Raw genomic sequence first — 23,398 nt, forward strand, 5'->3', positions numbered from 1 at the left:
TATATTTATATATATTAGAAAACAGAATGCAGCTTAAAAGAGAGTAAGTCGAAAGAATTCAGAACCTCCATTTTGTGAAGAGGATTCGCGGAAGGCAAACCTGATAAGGGCTTGAAGGACTGGTGAGAGGGAAAGTATACTTCTTAGAATGGGAGTGAGTGAATGAAGACGTTGGGTCAGCAATAACCACGACATGCCTATGAGGGCAAGGAAAGAAGAGGAAGAACTTGAGACTGACTTAGATGCTCCAGAGACTACACTGGAGAACTGCGGGAAGAGGGGGTCAGGAGACACAAAGCAAAACTCAAAAGTTGGCATAGATAACCAGAGGAATCCTGGACAGAGGGTTCTGTGCTGTGACCTTCATAATGCTCTTCCCACGTGATGATCAGTCTAGGATAAGGTTCTTTCCTGATTCCTTTCCAGTTCAGGAAAATTGTCTAGAACATTTATAAAAACAATATTTTGTCTGATGAGTCCTGGTTTGGCCTCCCTCTCTATAATCTGACATGCTGGGAAAATACTTTTATTGCTTTTCTTATTCGCTTCCTTCTTGTGGTTCTGAGGGCCTTCTCTTTGGGGTAACTATTTTGTTATCAGGGTTCTCTTTTGATGATAGGTTGTTAGTTTTGCGTTGCTGTGACAAAATACCAGAGATAAAACAACTGAAAAAAAGACAACACTTATTTTGGTTTACTGTTTCAAAGCTCTCAGTCCATAGTTTTTTTACCTCATCCCCAAGGACCTGTAGTTTAGTAAAGCATCATGGGAGCGTGTGTAGAGCAGAAAGGGCCCATCCATGGTGGCTGGGAAGCAGAGAAAGAGACAACAGAAGGGTCCTACACAAAGTATGGACCCAAAGAACACACCCCAGAGACCCACTTCCTCCAGTCAGGCCCTACCTTTTACAGTTTCCATCAACTCCTAATAGTCTACTCAATTATAAGTCTATCAATGGGTTGATCCATTGATTAGGCCAAAGCCCTCATGATCCACTCACTTCTCAATGATTAAATCTGTCAGTTGAGACCAAGCCTTCGACACATGAAACTTATGGGGAACTCTTCATATCTAAATCACAAGAAATGGGATATTATTCTTCTGGAGTTGATCTAATGAGCAATTCCAAGCCTTTCATGAATTCCCCCTGCCAAACTCCAGGCATCATCACTATTATAAGCCACTTAAGACTCTACACACAAAGAATCCCATACATCTACTGAGACCAGCTCAAAGGGGCTGGGTGGTCCCTACCGGCTATCACAGAAAGAAGCAAACAGCATCCTGCCTACCTACCCCAAAGTGCATGTAACTGAGTCCAACATTCTATAATCCTTCCTTCAGAGCCCAACCTAAAATCAAAAAGCAATCTAAAGGGCTGCTGTAAACTTTTGTCTGTCTGATTTGAATAGATGTGCTTAACAACAAAAGGAAAAAGAGTGTGATACTTCTGGGCAAGTATCTGACCTATGATATCAAAGTACTGCATCAAGCATTTACAGAGGAAGCGCTTGTAGTGCCCAAGCACTGTGGAAGAGGTCAGTAAGAAAAAGAAAAGTTCATCTTTTCTAGAAAGTTCGCCTGACTGTTTAGTCTATTTTCTGTTCAAGCCAGTCTAAGGAGACTGACACTGACATACTTAGTAAGTACTGGATGGATGGATGGATGGATGGATGGATGGATGGATGGATGGATGGATGATAGAAAGACCAGACAGATGGATAAGTGGGTAGATGGATAACAGATGAATGATGATGGATAGATAGATAATTGGGTCAATGATGAATGAATAATGTGACAGATTGATAGAATAAATAAGCAGCTAGGTGGGTAGGTAGATGGATGGATGGATGGGTGGGTGGATGGATGGGTGGATGGATGGGTGGGTAGGTGGGTGGGTGGATGGATGGATGGATAGATAGATGAGTAGATAGGTGGATGGATGAAAAGACCTAAAACCCTGAGGCTTAGCATTTAGTTTGAAGGAACTAAAAAATGATTGAGAAACAAAACCTTTCAAAAAAGGAGACACCTATAATTCCCTTGGCAGTCTTTATGGGATGAGGAGAGAGGGAGCTAATTTTATGTGTCAGCACTTTCACATTCTTAGCAGATGCCCTGAATCACCCAGTGATGGTTTTTTATCATTCACTATTAATAAATAAAAGTTTCAATAAGGTTCTCATGAGCTGGAATTTTCTGGTGTTGCCCTTTCATTATGGATGTTTTTACTTAAATACCCACCAAAGAGTTAGGATGGAGGTAAGGGGTGGAAGTGAGAGGACAAGGTCCGTTCACCTGAACCAAGATTATCAAGGTGGCAAATAACCTAAGTCCTCATCTTTTACAGCTTGACGCCCTGATCTTGGGTTTGGAATATTTAATTTTCAGACCTGGCTTTAAAATACTCTTTTTTTCTTTGTTTTATCAGGCAGGGTCTCCCTGTGGCCCCAGCTGTTCTGGAACTTGGTTGGCCTTGATCTCATAGAGATCTACCTGCCTCTGCCTCCTGAGTGCTGGGACTAAAATCATGTACCATTACACCCGGCTCTTTAGAATAGTCTTAAATTTCATTCATATTTCTTTCCATCACATCCTTTGGGTGACAGTGTCACTGGTCTGACAGCTAAAAATGACCCTTTTCTGAAGAAGGAAAACAACAGAGGATCATATGAAACTTCTTTTGCCTGAAAACTCCAAGTTCTTTATAAGATTCCAGAAGAATGTTTTCTAAGCTTGAAACTTAAATGATAAGATCATAAATAAATGACAACCTCCCAGTAAAGATTGGGAAACTATGACCCGGAATGTTCTGCTTACTTCCTTCTAGCATGATCTTGTCCCAGTAGAGAAGGGATCTGTGAGTTCATTTCTAAAATATGAGTTTTTTGCCTCCTGATGGTCATGAATAGCATCAATTGCTATTAGCCATGGCAAAGGCAGATAACCTGCCCTACAGGAGGGACAGAGCAAAGTCTGAACTTGCTGTCGCTTTCTAATGACTTGAAGATCTTCAGATGTCTATAGTACGTCTCAAAATTTCACCCTGCTAGAAAGTTTGTTTTGAACAAAAGTGAAATGAAATATACTTTTTCCCTCTTAAAAGAGCTCTTGGTTGCCAAGGATTCCCAGTGGAAGGATGGAGCTTGGCTCTGAAATTCTAGAATGATCAACAGCATCATAAAGTGAGAATGCTCACCACAGCTCTTTCCTTCCCTACTGTCTCTGGCCCTGCACTCTCAGCCTATGGTTTGGGGTGGACGGGACATAGGAGACATTCTTCTGCAGTGCCTAAATCCAACTCTAGCAGTTTAAAAATAGGAGCTATTGCAATATTGACTCTTAAAAGTATACATTACTTCAAGGATGTCTTTGCTTCCCATGAGAGCCAAGAATTCCAGATGATAGTCTTATTTGAACTCTATCCCCTCTTTAAAGACACCCATCTCAAAGCAGTCCCATTCTGAGGTCCTGGGAATTCGAGCTTCAGCACTCGTTTATGGAGGTCATGGGTTAACCCACAGCAGTCCTGTTATTCCAGACCCTTCTGCAGTTAAGAGTGTTCCCATACCAGAATTCTGGCCCAGGGAAGGAGGCAGAAGTGATACATGTTATTTTAAGACAAGGCCTGTGCGGTGGCTAGAGAGATGGTTTAGAGGTTAAGAGCACTGTCTGCTCTTGCAGAGGACCTAGGTTCAATTCCCAGCACCCACCTGGTGGCTAACAATTGTCTATAACTCTAGTTCCAGGAGATCCATCGCCCTTTTCTGACCTCCGCAGGTATTGCATAACACAGATGTACTTACATACATGCAGGCAATATAGTCATACATAAAATAAAAATGATAAATAAAATGTTTTTCAGGAGGCAAGACCTGTGAATCAATTTCATATACTCTTCCCTGTTCTCAAGTTTGCTCCATCCACAAACTGAGCTCAGTGAAGGATCTAAGGAACAGGAATAAAAGCCGGGCCAGTGTGTGGAAGGAGCCTGGACCCGTTTGATCAGACACACCCCTCACTGTCCATCCAGGAACTCTCAGTGGACTAGAACCAACCGAACTGCCAAGCTGTTACAGTGGGTGGTCTTTCCTGACTAATACACTGAACTTACCAACGGATAATCTTTCTATCACACATCAAGGGTGGGCAAATTTTAGCTAAAAGGAGAAAGACAATAGATTAGCATCAGCTTATCAATGAGCCATTCAGGTAGGCTATGGAAAAATGAGAAAAGGTACTTTCCCTTCTTAGGATACCAGGGATCTCGGTGTGCACAGCCTCCTAGAAACTTTTCTGACTCACAAATTCCCATGGCATCTTCTAGCCCCTCCTCCCTGTAAAGACTAGTAACTAGTAACTGGGAGAAGGAGGAAAAGGTGTAGATAATAATGATCCCTTTCTTATTTAAACAGGCCATTTTTCTTCCCAATAAATGCATTTTTTGTCAGCTCAAATATCCCCCTTTGATAGAAACCTGAAAATAATTAGCCTTAATAGCTCTGCTGTGAATAATACTGCACAAGGAGGAGGTACATGTTAATAGGAACCTTCCACTCCAAAACCACGTTACCTTCTTGGCTCCCCTCCTCACCAAAAAGAAATGTAACAAGAAAAGATTATAGGTTTAGAGCCACTCAGGAAGAAATGTATATTTGGAATAAATGTGTGAAATCCTTTAAAAACAGCACATGCTGAAAACTTCATATTTAGTTTGATTTGCTTTCCAAATCACACAGGCTGCACAGTTGCAAACAATCTTTAAACAAGTATAACCCCTGAGAAGTGTGGAGAGATTTAAGAGAAATAAAAGCAAGATCAGCCAGCTTGTAATCTTCTTTTCTCTTTTTCCTCCCCAAAGCTGCATTAAATTGCCTATTGAGAACAATAACATATTTGTGCTTTTATAGGTAGAATGACTGGTATTATGCAAAGATTTGGCTAACAGTCTAAAGGCATATTCACACTGACTGGGATTGCATGCTGTTAATAATTTTCGGGATGCTCTGGGGAACCCATAATTCCTTCGGATTGCAACTTAGCAGGTCAACACATGCTTTGTTAGGAGCGCCTATGAATTCTAAGCCGTTCTTCTAGAGCCAGACCAACCAATGACATTCTAAGAAATCCATTCCAAAAAGGGTCTTGCAAGTATTAAATGTTCCTCTGGACCCCCATTCTCTCTGGCCTGGATAGGTACACTGTCTCACCCAGAAGGGACTGCCAACTTCAAAAATGGCACCTTGGAATTCACTGCAGCACCTGAAACTGCTCGTGAGGGTTACACCCTGGGTTCCAATAAGCCTGATGATGGAAAAGTACCCTAGGTAAGTAACTTAAAGGAAACACATACATACGCACACAGAGACAATGACACACAACTACCAGTACTTTTTACATAAGGTTGCGTGAGGTCATAATTGATGGTAGCTAGATTAAATTCGATGGAAAATTACACAGTTCGTGACAGGAATTATTGAAAGAATACAAAGCAAACCAGGAAAACATTAGATGGGAAAGCATGTGCTAAATACTGCAAACAACAACAAAACATGGAGAACGGAAAGGCTGAGAGTTAGCCTGTGAGAAGGGCTCATGGCCCAGTTAGCATGTGGGAAGTGCACAGGAATGATTTACCTTGCTAATGTCCCCTAATGGGATTATAATATTGTTTTTAAAATATGTAAAAATAAAATATAATTAAATGTTCCCCTGGCCTTTTCATCTTTGATTATAACACATATGTCTGTAACCTAAGATTCAACTATGGACTTGAATACAACTACAGTTCCCATTTTAGGAAATTTAGGAATTCTTCCCGGAAGGAAGTTCAGGAAGGGGGTTATTAATCTGTTGTGTGGACAGACACAGTCAGACCATCTCCAGACCTGCTGGCTGTTCACATGTGTCTCATGGAAAAGCAGGTTGTACAGAGGCACACAAGAACACAGAACCCAGGGACCCACGCATCAAACTGCTCCGCAGGGATGCTGTTGACACATTTGTACACACAGCAGCAGCAATGAAGGATCTTTCATAGTGACACCCTGAGGTTCCCAAGGACAGTTCTCATTTGTTGTGGCATGTGGAACATAGTGAGAGGAGGCTATATGGGGCAGTTCATACTCATCTCTGGGAACAGTGAACAACCCAGTCTCAATCTCCTGAACCAAGTATGTCCTGTCATTTCCAACATGCCCATGCCTTTGAGAGATAAGTGAGGACCAGATCCTCTGGTCCATTCTCCACACCGCTGACACAAACCCCTGGGTGAGGGGCTCAACTTTTCTAAGTGTTCCCCCTAAACTCAGAATAGATTATCACTGAAGATCTGGCCTAAATCAACTCTCTACTAAAAAAAGGGGGTGGTGTTTATTTTGAGACAGGGTCTCCCTGGAGCCCTAGCTGACCTGAAACTCCCTATGTAGACCAGGCTGACTTCAGTCTCACAGAGATCTACCTAACTCTGCCTCCCCAGTGCAGGAACTAAAGGTGTACACCACCAGGCCTTACCAAAGCGGGGAAAAAGTTTTGAAAGAATTATTTTAAAAGTTTGAGTACTTATTATATTTCCTCATTCATGTATGATCATGCATGTGTGGGAGTATGGGTGCATATGCATGTGTGAGTGCACAAACCTGTGCATGTGCCAAGATCGGAAGAAGACACTAGATCCCTGAGAGCTGGCGTTTCAGGCATTTGCAGAACCCTGGCTTTCTCTGTGGGTGTGAGATCCAAACTCCAGCCCTTGTAGGTACACAGCCTATACTCTTGACCTCTGAGGCATCTCTCCAACCCCTAAGAATTTATTTGTTTTTATTGGGCACCTACTATGTGCCGTGCTTTGCAAGATGTTTATTATCTCCACACATCCATCTGGAAAATGTTACCGTTCCCATGAGATATCTGAAGGAAGTCAGAGAAATGGAGGGACTTGCCCAAGGTCACCTTTAACTTCTGGAAAGGGATTAGAATGCTGGTCTCTGGATTCAGAGACTCAATACAGCAACTCGTCCTCTCTGACACACTTGAGGGATGTGAGCAAGGAGTGCTTTTGCAAGGGGGCTATAATTAGTTGTCTCGTCCCAGTTGCTAGCAGGGTAAACAATGTCTGATAAACCCACAAGGCTGTAAGTATTTATTATATTGCAACCCAGCTGCCAACTGTCTAACCACTTTAATAAAAAGCTATTTTCTAAGGTTTATGTTTTATTGCGTGTATGGCTCCCTTATTGGTTAGCATTTTGGAGTTGTGGAAAAGGTTATGAATTTAGAAACTGGCTGCATTCATATCATATTTAAAACTTAATGCTATTTTATTAAAGACATATGGGCCTCTAAAGTACACATATTAAATGTCATGTAAGAAAAGTAGCAGTTTAAATCATGGTCAAGTTCATTTTTGACGTGACTCCTGAGGCTTCCCAAGATCTGAACTATTTCTTTGTAAATCTGGCAGTTTAACCACACTCATAAATCACTTTCAAAGCATATTATTTCTTAATTTTACTGCATTAGAGAGCATTTGGCCTACACAGTGAACTGTTTGTAGCAGTTGTGTGAACAAAGTTGCACATTTAGGCACAGTATAAAGGAAGACGGAGGAAAAGCAGAGAGAGCCTTTTCCTACTCACCTCTGTTTTCCTCCCTCTGTGTGTTTTGACTTGAACAAACACAAATCATGGTGCTTCTGTACCACCCCTCCCATGTAAGCACAAGCTACAAGTTGGCCATGGACTTTTTCAGAACACAGGGAAGAAAAAAACCATTTGTAACTTAATCTTTTCCAAAACAACCCATGACTAAAAATTAGAATGCATGCAGAAATCAGACTTTTTTTTTTGCACATTATACTAAGCAGATTTTTTTTAATGTGGCTTTGTGTAATTCAGCACTTAGTTGTTTTATAATTATCCCAAGATCTGGTATCTCAACCTTGGTTTTCAAAGCCCTCCAATGGTGAGATAATATTTTTTGAACATGGGTAATAAGCCCCTGACTTCACTCCCCAGCTTTTCCCATTCTACTTTGTGGCAGAAGAGGCCTGATCTCAACGACAGAGTCCAAGATCTAAACCTCAGCCTTACTTACAGAGTTGGAGGGGGATTAAGAGAGTTGAGTCTGAGGTCATCCAAATGAAAGAGCTTAAAGGCTTATTTCTGCACCAGGCATCTTTCTTCTGAGCTTGGGTTATGGTGAGACTTCCCCACAGCTGTCCTGTCAACCAGCACTGTACCCTATCATCCTCCCAAGTACATCAGTGACCATGGATCCTCCTCTGTCGTCCACACACACACTGACCCCTCTTATACATCCTTTGGGCCTGCATCCTTCTTGTCACCATTACTATGAAAACAAAAGACCTTGCCCTTTGCAGAAAGACCCAAAATTCAGGAGTCTGTACCTTCCTGGGACATGGCCTCCCTTCTCCACTCACATTCAGGATGTACATGCTCAGTAAAAGCCATGTAGACAGTTCTTTAAAGTATAAGTCTTAGAAACATCAGTGAAGCCATGGGGAAGAGGGCAATGTCCTCCACTACAAACTGCGTCTTCCTCCAATTCATATGCAGAAAATTGATTTGGAGGAGGAGTCTCCCTGTAGCCCAAGTTAGTCTGGAACTCACCAAGTAGACCAGGCTGGCCTTCATCCCACAGTGCTCCACCTACCTCTGCCTCTCGAGTGTTGGGATTAAAAGTGTGTACCACCATGCCCGGCCATATCTTAAAATCTTAAAACCCAGGATGCACGTGTCTAGAGACTCAGCCTTAAAGAGGTCATTGAAGTTAAATGAAATCTTGATTCAATAGGATTGTGGTTTATAAGATCAGGAAGAGGCAACCTCTTATTTCTGTCTCTTCACACCCAGACATGAGAGCCGGATATAGGAGCAATAAGGTGGTCATTTATAAGCCAGAAAGAGAGCCGGTACCTGAACAAAACCATGCCACCATTCTAATCTTTAAATGAAATTCTAGCACTGTGAGAAGAGAAATTCATGTTTTTCAGGCATACTGGTTCTGGGACATTTTGTTATAGCAGCTCAGCTGACTGATGCACATCCTAACCTCTATTGTAAGCCAAAAATATCTTCCCTGGATTCACTCACATAAACCAGTGACAAAGCAACATGACAGACAGCTTTGAAATGGCACAGCTGAGAACTTTGGCTGCCTGCCTCCACACGCCAAAGACAGTGTCAGCATCTTCCACAGATTCTGTAATTTAGTCCTCAGAATAGGCTTGGAGAGAAGCACTAGAGTTCCTATATTCACAATGGGAAAACAGCTGGCAGAGGTTACAGCTTCATCCTATACGTTCCAATCCTGAAGGTAATCCTGAAATTCGGAATGGGTCCACTTTCCACATGGAATAACAGATCTAAAGAAGCCAGCAGACTGAGGTCTAGGAGCTCTGTGAAGCACAGGGGCCAGGATGCAGTCACACCAAAAAGCTTTCCCCAAGAATGGCTGGAAGCTATGGCCTGAATAGTGATGAGAACAGAACAAAGGCTGGGAGTTGGGAGGGAAGAATAAAAAGCCTGCCAACTTAAACCTGGGACAGGTCACCCAGCCAGAGCCTGTGTGTCAACGCCAAATGCCAAACAACAACAATAACAAAGCATGGGGGTGGCTCACTTGTAAATTCACTCCACAGTTAAAAGCTTCGTTGAGTAAAAGCCCTACTTAAAATTCCCCACTTAAAAAAAGAAAAAAAAAAAAAATACAGCTTTGGAGCCTAGACAGAGCATTAGTTTGCTGGTGAAAAGAAATAATGAGTTCTGATTCAGGTAATGTAGCTCAAAATTTACTGCCATATTTTAAAATGCACATGAAAAATAAAATTATCCTAAAGAGTCCTTGGTGAAAAGGCTGTGCATAATTGCTATCGCTGACAATGGCACTGAACTTGGCTCAATTATCATCAAAGGAAGCAGAGCACCTGTGTGTTACTGATGGCACCCTGTCTGTTCCTCTAGGACACTCCACTCTAAGAGGCAGAGAAGCAAGTGAAAGAGCAAATTGTACCATTAGGCTTTGGGGACCCCAAAAGCAGACCTGCCATACATGCTTGTGATAGGCCCCTGTCATGGTCAGAGAGACAAAGAGAATGCATTTGGATTGGGCAGAGAGTGCATGTGCCCCTGAGGTAATCAATGCTGACCTAGGTCCAGAGACTGAAGCACAGTTCCTGAAGGGTAGTCACAAGTTCCCAAGCTGGATCTAAGCTGTACATAAACTTGAAAATTGCTGGAAGTTATAGGATACGAGATATCGTTAAGGGTACATATATTTTCGTTTCTTTGAATGAGAAGTAGTAGCTCCTCCTCCTCTTCCTCCTCCTCCTCTTCCTCCTCCTCCTCTTCCTCCTCCTCCTCTTCCTCCTTCTCCTCCTCCTCCTCCTCTTCCTCCTCTTCCTCCTCCTCCTCCTTCTTGCTGCTCCTCAATAAATCCACTAGTTAAAGAAGGAAGTGCCATAACTTAGGTTCCCACTTAGGCACACAGATATTTACCTGATGCATACTTGCTTAGTGACCACCCCTAATGATAACCTGGAATTTGCAAAAGACACATGCAGGAAAACAGGACTTTATTTTATGTGTATGAGTGTTTTGTCTGTATGTATAGAAGTGCAGCATGTGCATGTAATGCCTGTGGAGGCCAGAAGAGGGCATCAGATCCTCTGTAACTAGAGTTAGCGATGGCTGTTAGGTGCCATATGAGTGTTGGGAAACAAACCCAGGTCCTCTACAAGAGCAGCCAGTGCTCTTAACCCTGAGTCATCTCTTTCCTTGCCTTTTCTTTTGTTTTCTTTTTGACCTGTAGTCACAGCTGACCTGGAACTTGCTATGTAGACCAGGCTGGCCTTCATAGTTCAGAGGTTTGCCTGCCTCTGCCTCCTGATTAAAGGCCTATGCCACCACACCTGGCTTCTTTTTTATTTAAACTGTTGAAGTGCTGGTATTGAATAGAGGACTTCACACATGCTAAGCAGGCACTCTGCCGCTGAGCTACCTGTTCCAGTTCAGTCTCTCCTTTCTCTTTATTAATATTTTCACTACTACTTTGGGTGGGTGTATTAGTCATTTTTCCATTGCTATGATAAAACACCATAAGCAAGGCAACTTGTAGAAGAATTTATTTGGACTTAAAGTTCCAGAACGAGCATCCATAATGATGGGAGGCATAGTGACACAGATGGCAGAGCAGAAAGCCAAGAGCTCTCATCTCCAAACAGAAAGAGATAGAAACTAGGAAGTGGGACCAGATGATAAACTCTCAAAGTCCACCTGAGTGACATACTTCCTCCAGGAAGGCTGCACCTTCTAAACCTCACATAACCATGCCACCAACTGGGGTGTTCAAGTGTTCAAATATTTGAGCCTGTGGGGGACACTTCTTCTTCAAACCACCACAATGGGGGATTCTGGAAATGGAACTCAGGACCTTGTATATGCTAGGCAAGCCCTCTCTCACTGAGCTAGATCCAAAGCCTCAAATTTTTGTTTTCAACATTATAAAAACTTGAACTATTCATGTTGAATAGTCCAAGACTATCTCACTATTTTATCCTATTCACCAGCTTGGTATAGGGTTAACAAACAGAGCAGACAAAACTAAGTAGCACAACAACCCTTTCATCTCTATGCTTATATGCATTTTCTTCTATAGCTTCTGCTTCAGCTTTTCTTTTCTTGCTTACTGCTAGTAACAGGCAATTTGGAAATCACCAGAACTCCAGAGTAGAAAATGGACCCATGCCATCCTTAGCTTCCTCTACTTTGCCATGTTAACATGTAATGCCAAGATGTAAATGCTAGCATACAATTGACATTAGCTTCAGGATGATGTTATGATTGCCCTAGTGCCCTGCATCTCTGTCTCTGTGGGTGGGCACTGGTCTAACCATTCTACAGATTTCCCTGCCCCACAGGAAGTTTAATTATCCATCAGTTCAGTTCCTACACTATGACATTTCCATAGACCCAGAAACATTTTCCAAACAAGGTAGAGTTCCATGAAGCCACAGAAGAGTTCACAGAAGGACACTGGTACAGCTCCAGGGGAGGGCCAGCAGTGCCATCTTGATCTAATCTTCCTGGGTACTCCAGCCACTGGCCTTCTTCCTCTGTTGATAGACACGCTACCCTGCAACTCCAGCCCACTTTTTCTCAGTGTGGTCTGGAATCATGAGGATGGGTCAGGAGGTAGAGAGAAGCACATTGAGCATAACATTGGTTCAAGCCTCACAAACATATCTGCTGCTGGGAAGAAGCTCTTTGTGCCAAGCTCCAGTATTGTGCACAGAACTTGGGGTAAGGTTTGCTTTAAGTTTAGTTTACTTCAGGTTAGTTTTAGCTTTCTATCAGTACTTCCACTCAATTCTCCAAGTACTACTAAGAAAGCATCTTTATTTTCCTTTCAAACTGCATATTTTAAAGTAATAAGAAGACTATCAATGGCAAAAGCAAGATACCAAAAACATTCCTTCAACGTAGATCAAGCAAACATCACACTGATATTGTGCAGATTACAGACACAAACGGATCTGAGGTTCCATCCAGAGCATTACCAACAATCACAGGAATGAGAACTTCATGGCCTAGTTAAAATTTAAAGCCTTAAATTCACTCCTTGAAACAAAGATAACTGACTCCACAGGGGAGAGGATCTTCTGAGCAAGAACACATCAAAGACATTTGAGAATGCCAGGACCCACAGTCAGAACCATCACTAAGAGCTCTCTGATACCAATAGATTTCTCCACTCTCTCGCCGACAAGCCCCTCATCACCCCCAGATCTCACCCTGCAAACCTGGGGAAAGGGGGCTCTAAGATCAGGATCTTTGACCCCCCAACGGCCCCCTGAGCACCAACACCAGGTAGTCTCAGTGCCAGGTTGCCTGAGACCAGATGACCACCTCTACACAGAGCTCCTCTCCCAAACACCCAGGAACCCAAACACTGCCCAAACTTTCCTGCCACTCCAAATCCAGCAGAGGAGGGTCCTCCCTGCCCTCAGGGGAAATCAGAACTAGGCTTACAAAACATAGCCCTCCATGGCCTCGCTTCTGTGTTTCTGCATAATCCATGCATATGACCCAGTGGCTGAGGGAACAGAGTGACAGGTCAACATTGGAAATTGCACAGCTCCCCTTCACCTCTTGGTCTCCCTGCTTTTTCGCTCCTGCCCCCATACCTATCCAGGCCTCAATAAAATTCAAGATATATAATGGGAAGATTCCAAAGTTTAAAGTTGACTGTCCTAAAGTAAGGTATACCAGGGAAAGGGCATGAGTTGTGGGGCTGGACACACTCAAGGAAGACCCTGATTGCCCCCTGCTCCATGCAGTTAGGTAATTATATAATTTTCCAATTATCAGTTTCCACAAGTATAGATTAAAGATCAAGGAAAAAATTAGACAGTTTTCTAGTACAATATCCACTAGACAGTGAACACTGTGTGCGTGCTAAGTGCTCTTTGAACTAACATCTGAGAAGTTTCTATACATCTAATGATGCATCACTACACAGCCAACAGGCTCTTAGACAGCTCTTGATATCCTAATTCATGAAGGAAAGCCTGCAGGAGTTGGTGCTGTGGACTTTCCTTGCCTCACTGAACCATAAGTTGTGTCAGTTTAGATGGGCATGGAAGTATTAGAAAGAAGGCTATGTGGACAGGAAGGCCAATCCATGTATCAGTCAGAGTCTGAAGCCACATCCTGCTCAGTCTTGGTGGCTAGCAACAGGTGGTTCCTTATGTAGAAGTTGATGGTTGACTTGAGTAGTTTGTGTTCAGGCTGTGGCTCAGGCTCAGGTTTACTCAGTGTGCCTCTCTCATGTTACTTTCATAGCCAGTAGCAAACAGAAGAGGGCAGTGAGTAGGAACACGTGGTGCCTCAGAAGGTCTTGACTCAGAATTGACATGCAGTCATTTCCTCTTCCGTGTCTGTTAAGACATTATGTGGCCAAGGCCAAGGTCAGTAGGATAAGGTAGTCCTCCCTTATAGGTGGGACCACAGCACAGGTAGAGAGGAAGGCATGATTATTTCGTACAAAATACATTCTGCCATACTTCTCCCAAATGTTGGGTTCCAGACTCTGCAGTTTGCTGGGAATCTTTATCTCATTCCCTGTGTTTAAAAAGTGACATATTCTTCGCTGATCCTCAGGTCTATCCAAATATCTTTGAACAGAATGAGTATTTGAGAGAACAGAAAAAGGAAAAAGGTGGAGCTGGACTACCGGGATGTTGTGAAAAACATTAGCTCCATTGGAAATATGACAATATCTCCTTGGCCTTGAACTCCATCAAGACTTGACTCTACTGTGTACTCAGAAGCTTCCAGAGGCACTTATAATCGGTATCATTTCCTCCTATGTGATAGTCAACACTGATCGTCACCTTGACAGGATCTAGAATCGCCAGAGACAAGGAATGGTGATGAGAGATTTCTAGATTAGGAGACTTGAGGTAGGAAGATCCACCATAAATGTGAGCAGCACCACTCTACGGGCTGGGGACCCAGACCGCATTAACAAGAAAGACGTTAACTGAATATCAGCATTCATCTCTCTCTGACTCCTGAGTCCATGTGGATGCAATGTGACCAGCTACCTCCAGCTCCTACCACCATGCTTTTCCTACTATGATGGACTGTACCCTCAAACTGTGAACCAAAACAAGCCCTTGTTTCCATAAGTTGTTTTTATCAGGTATTTTGTAACAACAGTAAGCAAACCCAAACACAATGCTCTCAAAATGGCTTTCAGAGAACAATACTCTGAAAGTATTTACTCAAGACAAGGGATGACACAGTGTGACTAAACAGAGACACACAAAATCCATCAGAGATTTCCCCCTCAAACAGTGAAGTCAGAAGCAAGGATGAGAAACAAACAAGCCAGAGCTTAGCATGCAAAGTTGTTTCCAAACACTGCCTGAGCATTTTCCAAAAGAAGAAATCAATTAAAAAATTTCCTTCTCTTCAAAAGTTACTAAAGAGTAACTGAAAATAGAATTTGAATATGTCTCTAGACAAGAAACATCTGTGCAGAAACAGAAAAGAACCACAGAACACTAACATATTCAGGTAGTCAAAAATATCCAGAAAATCAGGTGACATTTACAGTTTTTGTTCTTGATATTTGGCGCTGTGGAGAATTTTTTTAAATTTTATTTATTATTTTTATTTTATGTGTATGTGTGTATTGCCTGCATGTAGGTAAGTGCACCCATGTTGTGCAATGCTCGTATTGGTCAGAAGAGGCTGTCAGATCCCCTGGGACCAGAGCTACATACAGTTGTTAGCTGCCATGTGGGTACTGGGATTTGAATCCGGGTCTTCTGCAAGAAAATCAGTGTTCTTAACTGCTGGGCCAAATGACTAGTTAACTGCATGTGAGTGTGGCTTACAGTTTTTGTTTTTGGGTAGGTTTAGCTTCATGTAAAATACATAGTAAATATTAGTAATTGCTATAAATCTGGAGGTAGTTTCTGATCATCTTTTATACGTTGGCACTTGGGCTAATGAGGGTAGCCAAAAATATCAAAGATATATGCACTGTGTTTCAGAAAGAGATGGCACCTAGGAAAACACTAGGTTAGGCATCAGAATGACCCAATTATATAACCCTAAGCAAGCCACTAAGTACAGCTATTAAAGTGCAGACAATAGCCATGGGGAAAAACTTGTTTTAGCTTCATGTAGACTTGTAGGGGCTCCAACACATTTCTGAGAAAAGATATTATTTTTCCAAAGCATTACTATAAGCAGGTGGGTTTTGGCCAGAGGAGGAGTCAGGAAATACACTCATGGATGGGTTACGGAAGATTCAGATCACACTTTTACCTCAATTAGAAGTGCTGTCCATGGGGAGAACCAAGGGACAGAGAACACAATGGCCATAGGACTTCCCACGTAAGCAAACTCTAAAAGCAAAATCTGTAAAAAAAAAATCTGTTACCCAGAATTTGTCTCTTCCAGAAATGCACAGGTCTAACTTCTCACACTCTCTAGGCATGATATTCCCTTCTGTTTGTCTAGATGGTCATTTGGAGCCTTAACCAAAACAACATGCAAGCTTTCAGGATGAATCTCTCAACACGCACTGTCATTCATGGTTCGTGTTTCTGGGTGAGCACTGACTGAGACTCTGCTATAGGCCAAGCATTTGAGATGCAAAACTGAACAAAACAGCCCAGTACCAGCCTCATGGAGCTAGCCTCCCAGAGATTGGCAGCTTCTTCACCCCGACAGAGAGCTGCTTGGCCTGTAATTCCACTCCCTGTCTTCATCTCACGTTGCCATTTTCATGGAAACCCCCAAACAAAGGCCAGATGGGAAGAACTAAATGTACACAGGGGACTTTATACCTGACTGTTGATGTCAACAGCAGGACGTTGACGAATAGTCACAGGTGATCCTCAGACACAGGGAACATTCAACATGCACTTTAAGGATGAGAACCGAAAAAGATCTCCAGCAGGGACAGGTGCACTGAAGGGAATTCCTTTGATGCAACACTGCTCCCTTCTTCCAGCCCTCCTTTTCTGCCCTCCCTCCTTCCCCATTTCCCTCCTCTTCCTCCTCACTTCCTCTTCCTTGTCCTCCTCCTCCTCCTCTTCCTCCTCCTCCTCCTCCTCCCTCACCTTTCTGAATATCTGAAGACACACACACAGACAAAAACATAAGCTGTGCAAAACTGCACACGTACACACATGCTAGGAATCCAAGCATGCCCACTAAAGGAATGCACGATACCATTTCACATCAGCACTCATAAACATATCTGTTAACACGTGGTCACTATAAGGAAATGGTCACAGAAGCAAGCAAAATCATACATGCCCAAGTGCTTCCAACATGGGCTGCAACACTCAGCCCAGTGCTATCCCATGGATACTCTTCCCCAAGGGTTCTCTAAGGCTCTGAAGATCAAACAGGTCAGTAGCCAACTTTTTGTACATGCCTGTAAACAAGAAGGCTCGGCTTCAAATAATTATGTCAAAGAAATGACAACAGCACTCTTTGCCAGAACAGGGATGAAATAATTACAAAGCCAGGACATAATTAAGTAATTGTGACTGTCGAGATGTTGAGCAGCCTCTGTGACATGCAGGGCTGGTGTGCTGCCACACATGCCCTCCTGGACAGGCCTCCAGGCTTCTTTGATCTATGCTTCCCAGTGCGGTGAAGGGGGTCATGGTCTGGTCATTCCAGATGCCTTTCATTGGGGGCTTCAGATGTCTCAATGTCCAGTGTGATGCTCTGAATGGACAATGGCATGATCCAATGTCCAATATTTGACAAAGGTATATATTTTCTTTAAAATTCTGCAAAACCAGCAAATCCTAGCTGTTGTAGGTCCATTAACCACACACACACACACACACACACACACACACACACACACACAGTATGTGCATCTGGAAAAGCCCATTGTAACACTAGTTAACAGATTCTGATGAATGACTACATCTTTCTGTAGGACAATTTGAGCTTAGAAGGAAGAGAGCTTTGAAACAACAAAAGCCAAAAAGCAGCCACGGAGACAAAATGTGTCATCAGGAGAAAGAGCAAGAGAGAACTCGCACTCAAGTGTGGAGGCCTGCCAGGTACCAAATCAAACCTTGGTGACATAGTGGGTTGATTAGTTCCTGACTGACTTTGCATTTGCGTCAGCTGAGAACACCCAGACTGCCCGTTCCCTACCTCGAAGGCAAGAGCTGTGATTGGAGAGGCATTTTCCATTCTCCCAAATACTTTATGTCAGGAATAAAATGAAAACAGCTCCCCAAATCACAGCCTCCTTGATCATCCATCAGAACATTGTGCTGACTAAGCACAACAGGTCCTTGCCGCCTCGGAAAGGACAGAATCCAACTTGAGATTCTGATTCTGTTATGAAAAATAGGTCTTCAAGTGTGTGCAGCACAGCATCGGCAATTCACGGGAAGGAAATTGCTCTCCACTTAGAAGCCAACTCCTGGTATACACATGCCTCCCAGAACATGCATATGTATATATACACAGAGACAGAGATGGGAATGTATACACACACCTGCATAGGAACAAACGTATGTCTATACACACTGCAAACAGGAGAGAAGCAGCCTTTTGAATGCCAATGTATTAATTCAGCAAAGAGCTCATTTGGCCTCTTTCTATCCTCAGGAAAAAATACCACTGCCTGTCTCTGAAGACAACAGACAAAAGGGAATCAGCTGCCACTCAGCAGACAGGTGCAGTTTAATAGGAACCCAATAATACTTTGGGATCTTCTTGGGATCTTGAAAGATCGTGATGTAAATAGAATACCTAACCAGAACTCCAAGACCCCTGGTTTGATTCCTAACTCCCTCATCAGGACCATGGGGCCTTGCAGGTTCCATACCCACTAAACAACAGAAGGTATTTCTGAGAACCTCTCTAGCTGGAAAATTGTGTGACTCCACAATAAACAGAATGTATGGTTCCCATGCTCTGTCAGGGGATTTTTGTCTCTCCTCAAATAATGAATGGACCTTTTAAAGTGTAATACAGTTACTAAGGATACTTGAGTCAATCACACAAACATGAGCTAATTCTATAATTGATTGGAAGCCAATTAGAAATTCTGAAGAGCACATGTCGACTGATGTCACTAATGACTCAGCCAGCTGACGGCAGATTTTAAAGCACCTATCTCATCCAAAGGTAAGAGCGGATTCCAGCTCTCCCCATCTTCCTGCACAACAGTCCTAGACCATGTCTTCCTCATTTAGACCTTCCTCAGAGTTTCTATTTGTACCAAGAGACCCCGGGGAGACTATTTAACTCACTCTCCAGGGGTAAGAAAACAGAGCTAGAAGAGAAGGGTCCCCATGTCGGGCACTGGGATAAAGCTCCTGCTTAGGAATTCATGACCAGGTAGCCTTGGGAAGCCCCATGAACTGCTCCGGACCTGAATTCCATCATCTGTGAAGTGAGTCAATGGTCCCTTCTTCTATCTTACAAGGTTCTGAAGCACAGAACCTTGGGACAGAGTCAGGCACACACTGAAGATGCCATCCAAGCACAGTGGACAGCAGAGTCAGTAGTCCTCCAGGTGTAGCTTTCCATCCCAAAGAAATGATGGCCGGATACCGAACAAGTTATTTGGTGCCATGTAGATGTGAAAGTGTGAAAAGTGGGGTGACCAGGTTCTAACCTGGGGTATTACAAAGATTTCATCTGCTCTGCTCTGCTGGCGTGGGTGATGTTGGCTGACTCTGAAATTCTAAGAAAGAGAAAATGAGAGAAAAGAAGGAAAGAAAGGAGAAAGAAAAAAGGCCAAGAAATAAATCCTTTCATTTGGACTACATGACAAAAGCTGGAATAACTAAAGGCAGCCATGTGCAGTGTGTCAAATCTCTGCTCCAATAAGGAGAACTGTTAACACTTTAATGGCTATGAAATGAATCACTCAATTAATTTCCCAGATGCTGAAACAGGTAACAATACATTTATCTGCCAGAATTATACCCTCCATATCATATATTTCCACAACTGTTAGCAATTTTATTCAGCATAACAGGAAATCAGTTGCACCTCATGGATTCAGGGAAGAAAGTGGCCTGAGGTCTGCTGCCAAACAGGGTGACTTGATGGAAGAGGTTTCATTGTTCTGCTCTGTTTTGGCTTTGTTTGGTTTTTCTTTCCCCCTTAATCACTCCCAATGCGTGCAGAGAGGCTGTAAGTCACTGAGTGAGGACAAACTAGACCTTCAGGATTCCTGTGCCAGCATTTCCAACACACAGCTGCAATTTCATGGGCAGTAACTAAGGCACTCCACAGTGCCCCAGGGTAGTGATGGCTTTCCAAAGGGGTCATCAGGGGTCATCGAGTCCACTCCCCAGTTTCAGGCTTCTTGGAAGGTCCAAATGTCTCCCAGAGATTATTGTACACGTGCTTGACTATTCCTTGTGTCTAAATCCAAGATCCAATCCAATTCTCCCAGTGAACTCTGCAGAGCTGTACACAGGGAGCACACACAAGCCCCAGGATAATTCAGAACCACGGCCCTCTAGGCTAATGGCATCTGAGGGAACTCCAGAAACTTCATCTCTGATAGAAGAAAATTATGCTCTTTGGTAGCAAGAAAATGAGTCTTTCCTGGAGGGCCAGAGCAGTCACACCCGCCCCAGAAACAAGAAGTGCCTGCTATTTTCTCCTTTCTCAACTCCAGACCTGCGGAAAAGGAAGCCTGGAGGAAGAGGCCTAAAATCCACCTGTAGACTTCCACTGAGCTTCATTCGTGGTGCTACCTTAAAAAATTAGGTCTCCATAAGGACCTGGGTTTGATTCCCAGCACCCACATGGTGGCGAACAACCATCCATAACTCCAGTTCCTGGGGAATCTGACACCTTCTTCTGACTTCTGTGGGCACTACATGACACAGCTACACTTACATACAGATAGGCAATACATTCATATGCATAAAATAAAAATAATAAATAAAAATATTAAAAAATAAGGTCCCCTTAGACTGGTTCACAGTACCAGAGTCAATAGTCATAGTTCACGTTTGGCCAACACTGTGTTTGTGATAGAACCCTGGTATGAGATCCCATCTGCTCTCAAAATACAGAAAGACATCACCTACACTCTGAGGAGCAGTCAGTGAGGTGAGATGTAGTTCGTGCTTGAAGATCAGGGAGTAGCAGCTTACCTTGGGCTTTACCACCTTCATGAAGGCCCCTCTGACCAATGCTTCCTCCCGTTCTTTCCTGGTGACTTTCTGGGCATCCAGAAACTTCAGCTTAGGCAGTTTGTGCAGAACAAAGCATCTGGAAGAGAAGAGGCCAAAGCTAATCAGGGTGGCAGTGGAGATTCGGGTAATGGGCCTGAGACTTGGGCGTCCACACCACGAAGCTCGGGGCTGGAGAGATGGCTCAGCAGTTAGGAGCACTGGTTGCTCTTGCAGAGGACCCAGGTTCGATTCCCAGCACCTACATGGTGGCTAACAACTGTCCATAACTCCAGTTCCAGGGGACCATATGCCTTCTTCTGATCTCTGTGGGCACTGATCTACATGCAGATACTACACTCATACATGTAAAATAAAAATAATAAAATATTTTTCAAAAAACTGCTTGGATTTTAGCCAGGTGTGGTGGCGCATGCCTTTAATCCCAGTACTTGGAAGGCAGAGGCAGGCAGATCTCTGTGAAATTGGGGCCAGTCCGGTCTACATAGCAAGTTCTAAGAGAGCTAGAGCTACAAGGAGATCCTGTTTTCAAAAACAAACAAATGTCTAGATCTTAGCCATTGGTTTATCTCTCTTCTTTTTAAAAGAATAAACAGCTGTTCTTGGGGAAATTTTGTAGTACTTTATGCAGACATACGACCAATCTCTAAAAACACACTGTAATGATTACACTGGTATCAAGGGTAGACACAGACACACCCAGTTGGGATTAGTCAGGTGGACCTTGTTAAAGCATTCCTTTCTTTCATTCTGGAAACTGAGCCGGGTCTCTATGTTATATGGGAAGTTTCTAAGACAAACCTACACCTTGACTGTACTGTTTAGGTAACTACCGTTACTGGGAGTCACATGTTGCATTCTCATCTTTGATCTAACAACAAATCCCCAATTTAGAGGTGAGACTGGAGACTTTGATGTCCTAGGCAAGATCTTAAACTGGGCCATGATAGGCTGAGTGACTCTGGGATAGAAGTAGGCAACACATGTAGCTGAGAACAGTTTCACTGGAAAATCAAGACAGTCATGAGAATTTTTGTGTCACCATTTCTGGGTCATTTCTACTATGTCACATGAAGATCTTTGTCAAGCTTGAACAGGAGGCAAGAGTGATTTCTGGATTATCTTAATATTCAGCAGGTGTTGGGTAGCCTCTATTGCCTTTGAAATAATCTCTAGTATTCCTTAAAGACTCCAAGGAAAAGCCAACAGATATGTATGTGAACTGTCCTCAGTGGGTACATAGGGAGTTGACAAAAGCATGTGCTTGGTCAGGGTCTAAGTTTATAAATGCATGAAAGTGCAGACACCTGTCTATACTTCTTCCTTCTCAGTGACAGTCATCGACCCAGATGCTTCTTGTCAAGACCACATCCTCTGTCAATCAAACGAGCAATTGTTCACACTCTGTCCTTCTTTGGGTTTTTTTTTTTTTTTTAGACAGGGCTTCACTATGTAGCTCTCACTGGCCTGGCACCCGCTATTAAACCAAGCTGGCCTGGAACTCTCAGTTCAACTGCCGCTGCTTCCTGAGTGTTGGAATTAAGGCACACCCCACCACGCCCTACCTTCCTGCTTTGGAAGAACAGGTGAGTACCCAATGTCAAGAGCAGTGGACAAGCTCTAAGGGAATCTGTCACTTCCTGCACCCCCTCCTCAGTATTCTCTCAAGTCCCAAAGGCCTGCTTCACCTCTAGCCCACACGACTTCCTCCTTCGCATTCCTAGAATTCACCGTCAGCATCCATTCCAATGCGCTTTCACTTCTCAGTCATCTCCTTGTCCAGATAACACCCTTATTTAACTTATAAGCTGCTCACAGGCAGGGAAAGATTTCCTTACTTGCCCTCATTACATCTTAGAAACCAATTTAAGAATAAACTCAATAACTGGCCCATTCATTTCAGCTCTACAACTATTATTTGAACAACTACTACATGTGGAGCTCTGGGGATGCAGAAGAGATTATGACACAACCTCTCCTCCCAAAGGGATTCTTACTATAATGGGGAATATGTATTGACACACAACAATTAAAAGTCAGTGAAGCTAGGGGCCAGAGGTTATGCACAGAGTAGTTATGGGAAAAGAGAGATTAACTGAAAACTAAAGGAAAAAGAAGGAATATAAAATCTCAAACAGGCATCAACAAACCAAATTGAAAAGCAGATACCAAGTACTTATGATTGTCTAGATGCAGACATCATTTGGGTATACACTATGCCTCCCTCCCAACTGGAGCCTTTGGTTCCCCAAACTACCAGCCATATCTCCAAGGGACCTTTCTATGCTTATTCGGGTAAAAGACTGGGCCATCACTCAAAAGCCAGAGACAGCAGTTTAGAGTATATGATGCCAACCATCACATATATTGAGTTAAAATCAAAATTCTTTGAAATTCCTCTGCAGTTCGTCTTTATTAAGTGTGTGTGTGAGGGAGTGTATGTGTGCCTGCATGTGTGTGTGTGTGTGTGTGTGTGTGTGTGTGTGTGTGTGTGTGTGTGTGTGCGCGCGCGCGCGCGCATGCTACCGTGCTTCTATGGAGATCAAAGGCCAATTCCCAGGAATCAGTTCTGCCCTTCTATTAACTGAGGCAGGGCCTCGCTTTTGCCTTTACATTCCTAAGTACTCCAGGCTAGCTGGCTCAAGAGCTTCTGGGGAGTCT

At 43.2% G+C, this 23,398-nt stretch overlaps 1 protein-coding gene across 4 annotated transcripts in view; it reads right to left on the bottom strand.

The window, feature by feature from the left end:
• Positions 1–23,398, bottom strand: part of Lrmda (leucine rich melanocyte differentiation associated) — a 1,173,619-nt gene that overhangs the window by 490,520 nt on the left and 659,701 nt on the right. For all 4 annotated transcript variants that reach the window (XM_008849890.3, XM_029554463.1, XM_008849892.3 and 1 more), the window contains one exon: positions 20,699–20,816. In XM_008849890.3, the coding sequence (XP_008848112.1) occupies positions 20,699–20,816 (118 nt within the window). The remainder of the gene's footprint in view (positions 1–20,698; positions 20,817–23,398) is intronic.

Source organism: Nannospalax galili, unplaced genomic scaffold, assembly GCF_000622305.1.
Source record: "Nannospalax galili isolate Female #2095 unplaced genomic scaffold, S.galili_v1.0 scaffold83, whole genome shotgun sequence".
Classification (NCBI taxonomy): domain Eukaryota; kingdom Metazoa; phylum Chordata; class Mammalia; order Rodentia; family Spalacidae; genus Nannospalax; species Nannospalax galili.